At 39.7% G+C, this 11963-nt stretch overlaps 2 protein-coding genes across 3 annotated transcripts; both read right to left on the minus strand.

Annotated features, from left to right (window-relative positions):
- Positions 1–7: 7 nt before the first annotated feature.
- On the minus strand, positions 8–6007 carry LOC116391990 (protein disulfide-isomerase). Of its 2 annotated transcripts, XM_031863068.1 has the most exons (11): positions 5592–6007; positions 4643–4843; positions 3859–3983; positions 3615–3752; positions 3244–3351; positions 2367–2492; positions 2062–2259; positions 1840–1960; positions 607–788; positions 331–420; positions 8–141 (listed from the first exon to the last, which is right to left on the minus strand). In XM_031863068.1, exons 1-11 carry the CDS (start codon positions 5770–5772, stop codon positions 58–60), a joined length of 1554 nt encoding a protein of 517 aa, XP_031718928.1. In that variant the 5' UTR covers positions 5773–6007; the 3' UTR covers positions 8–57. The 2 variants fall into 2 exon arrangements, 1 of the variants encoding a protein (XP_031718928.1); XR_004213300.1 differs by lacking the exon at positions 8–141 and having other exon boundaries at positions 335–420; positions 1836–1960; positions 5592–6006.
- Positions 6008–6194: 187 nt separating this feature from the next.
- LOC116391998 (lipopolysaccharide-induced tumor necrosis factor-alpha factor homolog) lies at positions 6195–11963 on the minus strand. Its single transcript, XM_031863077.1, has 5 exons — positions 11904–11963; positions 9944–10109; positions 8856–8948; positions 8524–8731; positions 6195–8423 (listed from the first exon to the last, which is right to left on the minus strand). Exons 2-5 carry the CDS (start codon positions 10080–10082, stop codon positions 8318–8320), a joined length of 546 nt encoding a protein of 181 aa, XP_031718937.1. The 5' UTR covers positions 10083–10109; positions 11904–11963; the 3' UTR covers positions 6195–8317.

The raw sequence follows: 11963 nt of genomic DNA on the forward strand, positions 1-11963 counted from the left end.
ACACACACACACACACACACACACACACACACACACAGTATTCTCTTTTTTTCTGTATCAAAGCTCGTCTTTAGTTTTGTTGGCGTTTTTTGCCTCTTCAGCTTTTGCAGCCTCGATGTACTCCCTCCTGTCTTCATCCTCCTGGAGACACCAAAGAAAGACGTTTATTTTTAACATAGAGATAAAAAAGGCAGTTCACAAACACACACTCACACACACACACGCACACACACACACACACACACACACACACACACACACAATCACACACACACAATCACACAAACTTAAAAACACTGCAGTGATGTTGTTTGTGGGGTTATAATTTACCTTAACTCTGTATTTTTTGGCTTTCTCCATCTCTTTATCTACAAACTTCACCAGGTCCTTCACCTTCTTCTTACCAGTATAAACCACCACCTGACAAGAACACAGATATCACATACTGCACATTAATATCTCCATATATGTCAAGTCCACAGAGGGTAACACACATAATCCTTCATTTTCAGCAGTCATTCGACAATAATAATTAGGTTATTTTATGCATTCGACTCATGGGATATATTACAAAACAAACAAAGGAATCATTGATATGCTCCTTACTCTTTCAGCATATAGAGCAGGGAAGAGGCAGAGTGATGGGTAGCTGCCCTGTATTGACATGTTGATGTCATTGGCTGAGGCATCGATTCGAGCGACGACCACGTCCTCTCGCTCCTTCGTGGCCTCGGCCAACTCCTCCCACAGTGGAAACAGAGCACGGGACTCCGCACTGTAGGGAAGATCTGAAATACACAGTAAGTAGTAAGAGATTTATACCTATAAGCACAAAGAAAACAACAAAAGTTTATGATCTCAGTCGCTAGTTTCAAGTCTTCTTCAATACAGCAGGCAAGTGATAAAAAGTAGTGAGCAAGGAAGCATGAATTTGTTGATTTGAAGGTCTAATAACATCTATGTGCCAATTTTGTTTGTTGTATATTTAAATCTGCATTCATTCATTTTTTATGCCACTGGGGACAACAGAACAAGCTAAAATCACAATATTCAGTGTTGATGACAGCAAATCAAAACAGTAAACAGCAATGAGCTGAAAGATGCTAAAATGCTCTCTGGAGTTAAGGGGAACTTAGATTACTGTAACTTTAAAGCTGGAGTGAGGAACTATAGTCTCCCCCTCTGGCAGTGAGAGTAATTACACAAAGCTGTGGATGCACGCTTATGACGAATGCTTGAAGGTGAGCTTGCCATGTGATTCGTGTTTGTCTCCGCCATTGATCGTTTTTTGTTTTTTTAATACTTCAATCCTTAATCCGGATGCCGAGTTTCTTTTGATAATCTGTAGCACCCAGACACTTTTCCTGAACACTTTTGGAGATTTTCCACCTTAGCTTCCACCATACTTTAGGTTCCACTATACTTCTAGCTGCTGATCCATTGCTATTGTCTCTTCCCCCTTCCTGCCCTCTTTACTAGCTCTGGCTGAGGTAAAACCCAATATTCACTGCGCCATTGCGGGAAAGTCGCCACAGACACCAGACAGCACATCTATGGTATTCTGTGAAATACAGAGAGCTTTCCCTAGAGGTGATAGACCTACTCAGCCTCGTGTGAACTTGTTTGGCAAGGGATTGAATGTAACAAACCTTCTTTTATATGTAAAAATCCCGGAGTCCAGCTTTAAATTACTATTAAAACAATGTTAACCTAAACGTTACACTTTTAAACCAAATTTAGCCCAGAATGAACCTCCGTATCTAAGTGTCTATTCACCTGCAAATTCCCAAACATCAAAGCTAACTGGGTAGCTTTGAAATAAAAAGTGCATTTACATACAGAAGAGGACAAAAACAGTCTTGTTGGGGTTGAAGCCGACGTTCTCCAGAGTCATTCCCACCAGCTCCTTCACCGGCTGTTTGTCCCATCCTTCAGGTATCGGCTCACTCTGCATCTTAGGCTGTTACATTAACACAAACACGTTATTCATATCAGGCTGTTTCAAGCTGTTTCTCCAGTTCCTGTTCTATGCATCGCACACTGAATGAGAGTGAGCGTTACCTTAGCCTTGCCCTGCAGGTAGGACTGGCAGAATGTTTTTATGGTCTGTACATCCAGAGTGTCAGAGGGCAGGTGATAGGTCACATGGTCCGTCAGGTTGACCAGTCGGATCAGAGGAGCCTCGAAGTCCCGAACCCGGAAGTACTCCATCAGCCTGCCGTTACGAGGCTCATCCACGTCCACCCACACAAACAAAATCTGAATACACATACACATGCAAAGGTGAAGTACTCCATCGGCTTATTGTAATATTAAATAATATGTGCTACAGTGCTGCTGTTTGAAATAATTTGTTTGGTTTCTACCTTCAACCTGAAGGCTTCTGCAGCACCATTAAAGGCAGAGTGGATCTCTTTAAAGGCAGCAGAGCTTTTGTTGACAAACAACAGGGCGTGGTTTAACACAGGGGATGCTAATATCTGAGTGGCTGTCTGCAAGAGAGAGAGAGAATAACATAAATACATCTCCATTAACAAGAGAATGTCATTTCAGCAAACACAAACTGTCGAATTAAATATCAGCTGCGTTGGGACACGGTGTCTTGCCCTGGGGAATTCAACTTGTTCCTAACATTTGGTAGCTTTACTTGTATGTTGCCAGAGTGGTTCTTCATAGTAAGATGAATGAAGACAAGGCCACAATATGTTATTTATGTCTACACCATAGTTCTACAGCAGTTTAGGTTAGTTACACTGCTTGAATTCATGTTTAGTTTACAGTGGATTTCAATGGGAAAAAAAATCTGTTTTAAAATATAAAAAAGGTCTACAGAGACCTCTCTAAGTTTAAGTTTAAGTGTGATCTAAACACACAAAATTGTACTGAAGTTTTAGTTTACAATGATCCATCACAATTGCATCCACCCTTCAGTCCAACAGGGAGTGAGCCTTTGATTATGAAAACAAAACAATGTCGTACTACACTACACTACATATGTAATAGAAATATTTTTAATAAAAAATCTGCAAAATCAAGTGATTGGCCTTAAAAAAAGAGGTATTGGATCTTCACACGAACTAACAACGACAACAATTCTTTAATGTATTAAAAAGGTGAAGTAACCGATTTAATTAGAGTTTGAATGCAAAAAAAAACACAACCCCACAGAACATTTCCAGATTTGGAAGTAGAGCAGTTATACAGTATGTGTGTCAAAAATGTACCATGCATCTAATACTCTACCTGTCCCGTGTACTCAGTGACTGGGTCCATCTGGTAGACGGTGATAAAAATGATCAGCATCTCTTTAGATGTCTCAGGCGTCATTTTGTAAGCCTGGATGAGCTTAGACTGCAGCAGACACACACACACACACACACACACACACACACACACACACACACACACACACACACACACACACACACAAACAAACAAACACAGGTAAGAAAGCAATGGATGAATTCATATATTCTACTAGCTTGATGTGATGGTTCAATTATTTAAATCCAATCACTTGCATCCAAAATGCAAAGGACTGAGTCAGCACTAAGAAAATGCAGAGACAGACAAATACATGTATCTGTCGGAGGCTTATGTTGTATTCAAAATACCTTTTTCAACATTAGTACAACGTCATGTGTGAGACCATATTTGGTGATAAGTTCATCGTTCTGTGTCACAGCAAAGTTAATATCAGGAAGGTCGACGGCTGCATTGTAAAACACCTGGACGTACTCGTGATTCAGCTCCTACACACACACACACACACACACACACGTAAAAGCAAACGCAATTGTTATTCAGAAAATTGATTGACACAAGTGAGAAGCTGGAAAATTAAACAGATGGTTTCACCTTAAAGAAGCCGACCACCGTCAGCTCCTCTGAGGCCTCTGATTGGCTAAGATCAGCGATGAGGTCAGCAGAAGACCCCGCTCTCCTTTTCAGCCAGGTTAAGATGGACGCCGAGCTCTGAGGAACTTCATCACAATCCAGGAAAACAAATCATTTTCATCCTTGATATTGAAGAAATAATCTATTGACATTTTGGAAAATCTGCATATTTGCTTTCTTGCCGAGAGTTAGATGACAATAATTGTTTCCCTCTCGTGTCTGTGTGTTAACTATTGAGCTAGATCCAATATTAGCTTAGCTTAGCATAAAGACTGGAAACAGGGGGAAACAGCTAGCATGGCTCTCTCCAAAGAAGAATACGAAGCTCATTGGTTTACATGTTTTATCTCATTTGTTTAATCTGCACACAAACAGAAATGTGAAAACAACAAATTTGACATGCTGTAACTATTTCTTGGCAACCTGTAGCCAGGTGCTGCGACTTCCTGGAGTCTCTGTTGGTTCCCTGGAAACCTCACCTGACAAAAATCTAGGATTAAACAAACGAGAAATAAAATGTTAATTGTTGAGAGAGTCGGGCTAGATGTTTCCCGCTTGCCTTTATGCTAAGCTAACCTAATCCTATCCCAGTTCTGGTCGACGTACAACTCAGACATGAAAGAGGTTTCAGTTCTCTCCTCTGACTCTTAGCAAGTGTCAATGGCGGCGGGAGGGAGGGGCTAGCAGGGCCTTAAGGCCCCCCCCCCCTTCTAGAGTGCTATATGTTTTGAGTATTTAGACATACCAGGACAAGTCACAGGGTTGTGTTTATCTCCAGAAATGTACAGCCTGATCGTGGCGAGGCCTGTCACATTGAGTTCTTTGGCCAGGTCTTTCTCTTTTGCCACATCAACCACGGCCAGTCTGACCTCTGACCCCTGAAGCTCTGCAGCAGCGCCTTCGAACGCGGCTGAGATACGATGGCCTTCTCCAGACAGAGGAGCATCTCCACACACAGAAACACACACAGTAAGTACATTCATTCCAGTATTACTTTACTTGTACATACGGAGCTTTTTACGTCACTACAATATTTTGATAACTTTAGTTGCTTTCCAGATTCAGATATATAATATTTTAATAATGCAAACTAAACACGCAAGTGAAATTCACAAGCTACAGCATACGTTACATATGCATACATATGGTGATAATTTACCACCTCCACCCGCTGCAACAATAAAGTGATGAACAAATAATTGCATCACTATAATCCAGTGAAATAATATATAAATATAAATATCATTCTGAAATGGGCCATTTTGCAAAATGAGTAGTTTTAATTTTGGTACTTTAAGTATATTTGAATGTTAATACTTTTGGAGTATTAACATTCAAATTTGAAATCAAATTTGAATGTTAAATAATTATTTTAAGTTTTTAAGAAGTGTCAAAAGAGACACTTTTGTGTCTCTTTTGAGACACAAAATAGACACAAAAGTGTCTCTTTTGACACTTTTGTGGCAAAAGAGACAAATTTGAAATGCATGATTTTTACTTTTACTTAAATTAGATTTAGGAGTACTTCTTTTACATCTGACGGTAAAAAGAAAAAATAAGGATATGGTGAATTTGCTGCAATCCATAAGACACTTTTCAAACCATTAGGTAGCTCTTATGGTGTCATTGCTCACAGTCAATATATCAACGTGTAGGTCAAGAGCATGCTGTGTGTGTCTCTGTGTGAAACTTACAGAAGTGCACCAGCAGCTGCTTATATTTTCTCAGTGCCCTGTTGAAATTTCCTTTCTTCAGCTGTAAAACGTCATCCTCCTCGGGGGATGATTTGTCTGCGTGTCGCTCGGGTTGTTTGTCAGCGGCGGCAAACACACAGAGACAGAAGGCCGTCACCCCCAGCAGCAACAGCGTCTTCATGACTGTTCACCTACAGACTGACAAACTGGACACTCGAGCAACCTTGACACAAAGGTATGATGGGAGTGGTGAAATGAAGGGCTGATATGCGCGCGCGTGTGTGTGTAGGTGTGTGTGTGTGTGTGTTTGTGTTTGTGTGTGTTTGTATGTGTGTGTGTGTGTGTATCAGTGCTGAGCTGGGAGTTGTGAATGCTTTTGTTATCAGCCGACTAGACCCACCAGTCTGTAGCTGATTAACTTCCCTATCTGAGCCCTGCTGTATCTCTGCTATTGGCTGCCCTTCATATCAAGTATATCACTAATATCTAAATACCCTTTGCCTAACACTGTTAGCCTCAGCAAGGTCAAAATGGAAGCATGCACTCACCAAACACATGCTCAAGCATATGAAAAACTCCACAGACGTTACGAAAATAAAACACCTTGACAGCGTCATCAAAGTAACCAAGACCATATTTATTTCCCTATCAACATGATAGAATGATAAATAATAATATGACAACATTTTGATTAAAAAAAAATAAAAATAATCAAACTTGGCTGGGATACTAAGTGTCACACATTACTACAACAACGACAGGGAAAGCAGGTGCTTTAATCAGTCATTGCGCTGGAGTGCATAGACGCAGCAGCACAGGCGCCACACATATCCTTCAAACACAACCCGGTTTTCACGTCAGGTCGATTTCACAGGATATATGAAGGGTTGCACTCCAGCAAATATCAATCAAACTGCATTTTGTGTTTATTCATTTTAAGAATGGCCTGTATTATATCAATTCTATATCATTAAAGGAATAGTTCACCAGTTTAGGAAATATGCTAATTTGCTTTCTTGCAGGGGTTTAGATGAGAAGATTGATACCATACTCTCATATGCTGTAGTATCTGTCTGCTAGATATGGAGCTACAGCTAGGACACGGTTAGCTTAGCATAAAGACTGGAAACCGAGGGAAACAGCTAGCTTGGCTCTGTCCAGAGGTGACAAAGCCTGTCTACCAGCATCTCTAAAGCTCATTAATTAATACATTATATCACATACAAACACTTTGTGTATCTCTGGTGTTAACAAACCTCAGAAATAACACAGAGTAAATCTATGACATGAAATTAAATTGGAAAAAAAGAGGTTAGACGATATAATATAATCAACCTGGAGCTGTGCATACGGTAAGTGATATACCAAAGTATGCATCGCAGCAATACAAACATAAAGACCCCCTCTGTATTTGTACAAGATACCTTTTAGGCACAGTGTACACAACTGAAGAATTGTGTGTTTCTCAACTCATCATACATTTAAATTATAAACCAATATGAGTAAACTTTACTGATGTAAACATTTTTTACAGCAACCAAAAACGTTGTTTAGTTATTGTCTTGTGTACCTCTTTGTATTAAAAGTTCTGTAAATCAATCTAAGTTGTTAGTTTCAAATTCTGTGTTAATATTTGACAGATTGTACCTTAAAGGCCCACACAGGTGAGTTCACTCCCTCTGGTTGATTAGACCTGCTAAAGCTGGGCAGAGCCGGAACTACATCAGGTCCACTGGCATGTACTAATAAAGTCTTATTTTAACAGTGTTTTAAGCCAATCACCTGTGTGGGTTTGTCTTAGATGCGCAGGGCCGTTAAAATTATAAATATGCAGAAAATTAAATTAGAGCATGTTAAGCCAATGGGTTTTCCAAAAGGCTTTGTTTTTCATCACCAAAGACAATCATGTCTGCTATTGAATTGAATTCATTAAAGTAAACATGAATGTAAGCTTCATATACATACATTTGGAAAAAGACAAAGATTTTGTTCTTTTAGTATAAATATTCTATAGAAAATACAATTGTCCAAAAAAAAACATAAACACAACTATGACTTAAATCCCTGGGCTGGACATCATCATGTTCATCATAAATGTCCTCTGTGTTGTAATGATGTAAAGCATCCTGCACGCTGGTGCCGTGTGCACATGCAAGGATGGATTCAGTATTCTTTTCCTCTTCATTTATTTAACTATAAACCCCCACAATACATTCTTATAGAGGGTCAAAAGTGACAAAAGCCTACCTTCCTCCTATGTATTAGAAATGTGTGTGTGTGTGTGTGTGTGTGTGTGTGTGTGTGTGTGTGTGTGTGTGTTGTGCCTTAAAATGTCTCATACATCTAAAAGAAAGATCATATTAAAATTGAAAATTAAATATTGTTGGTATTATAGCGTCACCCCCTGTAGGTTAAAAGATGGAAATTGTTTCCTTCATAGTGAAAAGCAGCAGCGGAGTTTGAATTCCCGTAGTTTTACAGTCATAAAATCTTCTAAAAACTTCTCAAACCGCATAAGTTACTCCTCTGTCCTATATCAATATATTTAGTGTGTAATGTATATATATATTAGATCACACACTTGTCATCACCTAAATACATTCTTGCTTCCCCGTGGGCAGTGAGCTGTTTCCATTCCTAGCTTATGACAACATGTTATTTCTCCCTGTTGTGACAGAAATATGAGTGGTATTGGGACAAGAGGAGCCATATTAATCCTGACAGTGTCACCTTATGTGTGTGTGCAGTTGGTTTTTACACTGTGGGCAGGAATGATGTGCATCTTGTAGATGTTTCATCATCAACGGTATCAGACAGCAACCACAGATCAACCTGAAACAAACACAAACGTGCAGAGACACAATACAAGACGTTAAAGCTGGTTTGGCTCTGTGATGTTAAATACTCATGCACGTGTGTGTCTTTGTCTCACCCCATCATTGCAAGAAGCACACATGTGCACCAGGCGGCACTTCCAGGCAGGTATGTGACTTTAGTGGTGACAACTCTGTGGCAGTGTGGGCAGCGTACCACAGCAGGGACGTCTCCCAGATGTCTCACAGAGATGGGAACAGGCGACGGCTGCGTCGTCACTACTGCTGGCTGAGTTTGTCGGCTGCGGGCCGACGGTGCTCCACCAACTGGTATTCAGAAGGCACAGGACGGACAGAGGAGGATATCAGGGACAAAGACATGAAATATTATTTCCATCCACACAGTCGGTTTGTGTAATTAAGATTGATAGTAAAGATGTAGCTTTAATACTTTGTGTCAGTGGATGGATTATGGTTCCATAGTTTCGTGACGTCTCAACAGTTGGCACAGTCAGTACAGGAAAAGGATCAGGCTGGATTCTGACTAGGAAAAAAGAAATATGTCCACATTAAATTTGTAAAAGCACCTTTTTCCCTCACTCCAGATTAAGCTGTAAACTGTATGAAAACAACCAGACACAAACACAGTCTCTTCCCACAGGCCTCACTCTGATGAACAGCTATTCAGTCGTACAATGTCAATAACCCTCTAACACCAAAATATCTACTGCTGCCATCAGAGATTATATCTTTACACTTTTTTTTATATGTTTATATAATCTGTGGCTTGTATATATATGTTTTATTTCTTATTTTATTGCTGTTCAATGGTGTTTTTTAAATATATTTTTATAATACTTATATATTCATCTATTTAAATAAAACTCTTTACGCAGCTTTATCAAAACAACCTCCAGAGCGTACGAATCTTAAAACTCCAATGTTTCAGGGGTAAACGGCGCAGGGAGGGCCGGGGAATATGAATATGTGTGATGTGTGGGATATCTGTGATGGCTCATTTTAATTGCACAGCAGTGCTGTTGTCATGAATCTGCATTTATGTTGATTTTGTCAGAAGACGTCTTTCTCGACCATGAAATAATGATTTGGTTAGGTGGGCTGTCTCTCCCACTGCTCACCAGATGTTTGCTGCCAACTGAAAAGAGGGCAAGGAAGAAGAGATTTAGTCGTTTCGTGTTGTTTAGGCGTTTCTCTATGGACTGACATCGCTACAAAATGTGGACGCAAAACATTTCCACACAAAAAAGGTGTTTTAAAATTGGGACAGATGGCCTGGTTACTTTGCTTAGTCTCAGCTCCTTAGAGTTCCTTTCTGTCCCCTTCTGCTCTCTGCAATTATCTTTCATGCTTTTTAATTTTGAGATCTGAATACTGTATTAAGAAGGTTCAGTTTTCGGGTGAGAGAAATACAAATTTTGTGTGGACAGAGGGCCGAGACATAGAAACAAACGATGCATTTTCAAATTTAGCCGGCTTGGTGTGGATGAAATAAATGGGGAAAGAGAGATTTTATCTTACCTGCTTCTCTATAGGTGGGAGGAGGTGTTGGGGGTGAGTGCAGGGAGGCGTGGTAGTAGGGGGGAGGGAGGATGTTGAATGGTGCTGTGCCCAGAGCAGGAGGGTGTAGACTGGCCTCCTCATACGAAGGAGGTTCCATCAGAAGATCATCCAGTCAAACAGGAAGCTTGATAGAGAGGAGAGGCGGATAATTCACATGTGGTGAACCTGATGGTGTTTACTTTAGTAAAAACCTGTTGTTACATGTTATTTACCTGCAATTCGTCTTCATGAGGATGTTTTTTTACTTTTTCAACATCATGCACAATATTACTTACTTTTCTATTTTACTTTCTATTCGGCAATGGTGTTAGTTTTACTTCTTATACACGTTTTATTTTCACTCTTGTTTTGAATTTTTTGTTGTTGTAATTTACTATTTCTATTTTAGTTAATTTTTTACTTTCTTTTACACTTGATAATTATTTCTCTATTGTTCATATATGTTTATATTAATGTTCTATTGTTTTTTTGCTAATCTTGGCCGATGTTATTCGCTCAGTTGTCAAAGAGATTGAATTGAGACCGGAATTAACAGCTGTGTGTGAACAATGAAGCACCGCTGGTCACAGCATCCACTCGGAGTCAAAGTGATAAAGGAGTCAGTGGACGACCGGAGAAAAATCATCTTCATTCACCAGATACTGAACAGGGCCTTTGAAAAGGAGTTTAAAGGCTAGGAATTTAAAATCATTTTGTCAAACAACAAGCGATTTGTTTTTTTGGTGGTGTAGATCCAGATCCAGAATTATTTTAAGGATTTCATTACATTGTAGGGTGTCTTTGAACATTTTACTGCTTTCTAATGAAGTGTTGCACTCAGTTAACTGAAAACTATCACGTGTCACATCATGTAGATCCGGACTCTAGTTGCAGATTTTCTATTTAAGTGCTCCACCAAGTGACGGTCGCTGCCATCTTTATTGAGCTCCTAAACTGGCAAAAACTGCTTCTGTTTACCAGCCCAGTGTATGTGAGGACAATGAACTAGGCAGCTCGATTCTGTTGTGGGAGTAACCGGTATCAACAATAGAGAGAGGCACGCTTGGGATCTCAGTGTGTTCACCAGTCTGAACTGGTGAGGTTTAATGTGACAGTGTCAAAACAACACAGCACGCACTGCGGCATTTTTGTTTAGTCAGTACGAAGACAAAGTAGACACCCAGTTAATGTTGTCTCAATTACTGAAATAAATATTGGCAATTTCATCTCCTCGTCTGGTGCCAATACTGTACAGACTAAGTTACGTTTTAAATTCAGAAACACTTTATATATACACAGATAGAAATGTTGTAAAGTAGATTCAGAGAGAACATATGTTTTACTCTCATTAGATTTTCATTAGTTTCATTAGATTCGGCTGGGTAGCTTAATCCATAATAATACATCATCAATTGTTTGTTGAATCTACAAAGAAGCATAAAATGGAAATACTCAAGTACCTCAATATTGTACTTACTGTAGTTACATTCCACCACTACATTAAGTATTACTACTTATTATTGTACGTCATACTATGATCTTAACACAAACCAAAAGCTCAATAAAACACTCAATAGTTCAAAGAACTCAATGTTACAATAGTATGAACACAGTTAATGCTGAGTCATGTGATTCCACATCACTGCTTATCCAAAATATGCTTTAATGCCAATAAGTCTCCTAAAAACAACAGTATCAGTATGAAACTCTGTCAAACCAACAGTATCAGCCATCAAACACACCTGCTGAATGCAGCCAAGTACATTTAGCTCACATGAGACTTTCTTTACTGATGCAAACAGAGCCAAAGCCGTGATCTGATCCAAACACGAGCAGACCTGCCTCTGCCATAAACAAACCGCCTGTTGGCGGTCGTACGTGTCCGCTGTCGCTAATTAAACAGTGTGATGTGTGAGATGTATCAGAGCAGTGGTCTTACCTTGGATATATGAGGAAGCTCGGCTGAATCGTGTCCCATGTTGGTGACAGTCGTGACGGC

Source organism: Anarrhichthys ocellatus, unplaced genomic scaffold (genome assembly GCF_004355925.1).
Source record: "Anarrhichthys ocellatus isolate YVR2014 unplaced genomic scaffold, GSC_Weel_1.0 scaffold28, whole genome shotgun sequence".
NCBI classification, from domain to species: domain Eukaryota; kingdom Metazoa; phylum Chordata; class Actinopteri; order Perciformes; family Anarhichadidae; genus Anarrhichthys; species Anarrhichthys ocellatus.

What these genes read in the sequence shown, in the direction of transcription:
- LOC116391990 (XM_031863068.1), bottom strand. Translation starts at nt 5,772, where the DNA reads ATGAAGACGCTGTTGCTGCTGGGGGTGACGGCCTTCTGTCTCTGTGTG. An exon ending in TCACTGAGTACACGGGACAG is followed by an intron (nt 2,493 to 3,243) that starts GTAGAGTATTAG and finishes TCTCTCTTGCAG; the next exon opens with ACAGCCACTCAGATATTAGC. An exon ending in ACCTGCAGGGCAAGGCTAAG is followed by an intron (nt 1,961 to 2,061) that starts GTAACGCTCACT and finishes TTAATGTAACAG; the next exon opens with CCTAAGATGCAGAGTGAGCC.
- LOC116391998 (XM_031863077.1), bottom strand. Translation starts at nt 10,082, where the DNA reads ATGGAACCTCCTTCGTATGAGGAGGCCAGTCTACACCCTCCTGCTCTG. An exon ending in AATCCATCCACTGACACAAA is followed by an intron (nt 8,732 to 8,855) that starts GTATTAAAGCTA and finishes TCTGAATACCAG; the next exon opens with TTGGTGGAGCACCGTCGGCC. An exon ending in GTGCTTCTTGCAATGATGGG is followed by an intron (nt 8,424 to 8,523) that starts GTGAGACAAAGA and finishes TGTTTGTTTCAG; the next exon opens with GTTGATCTGTGGTTGCTGTC.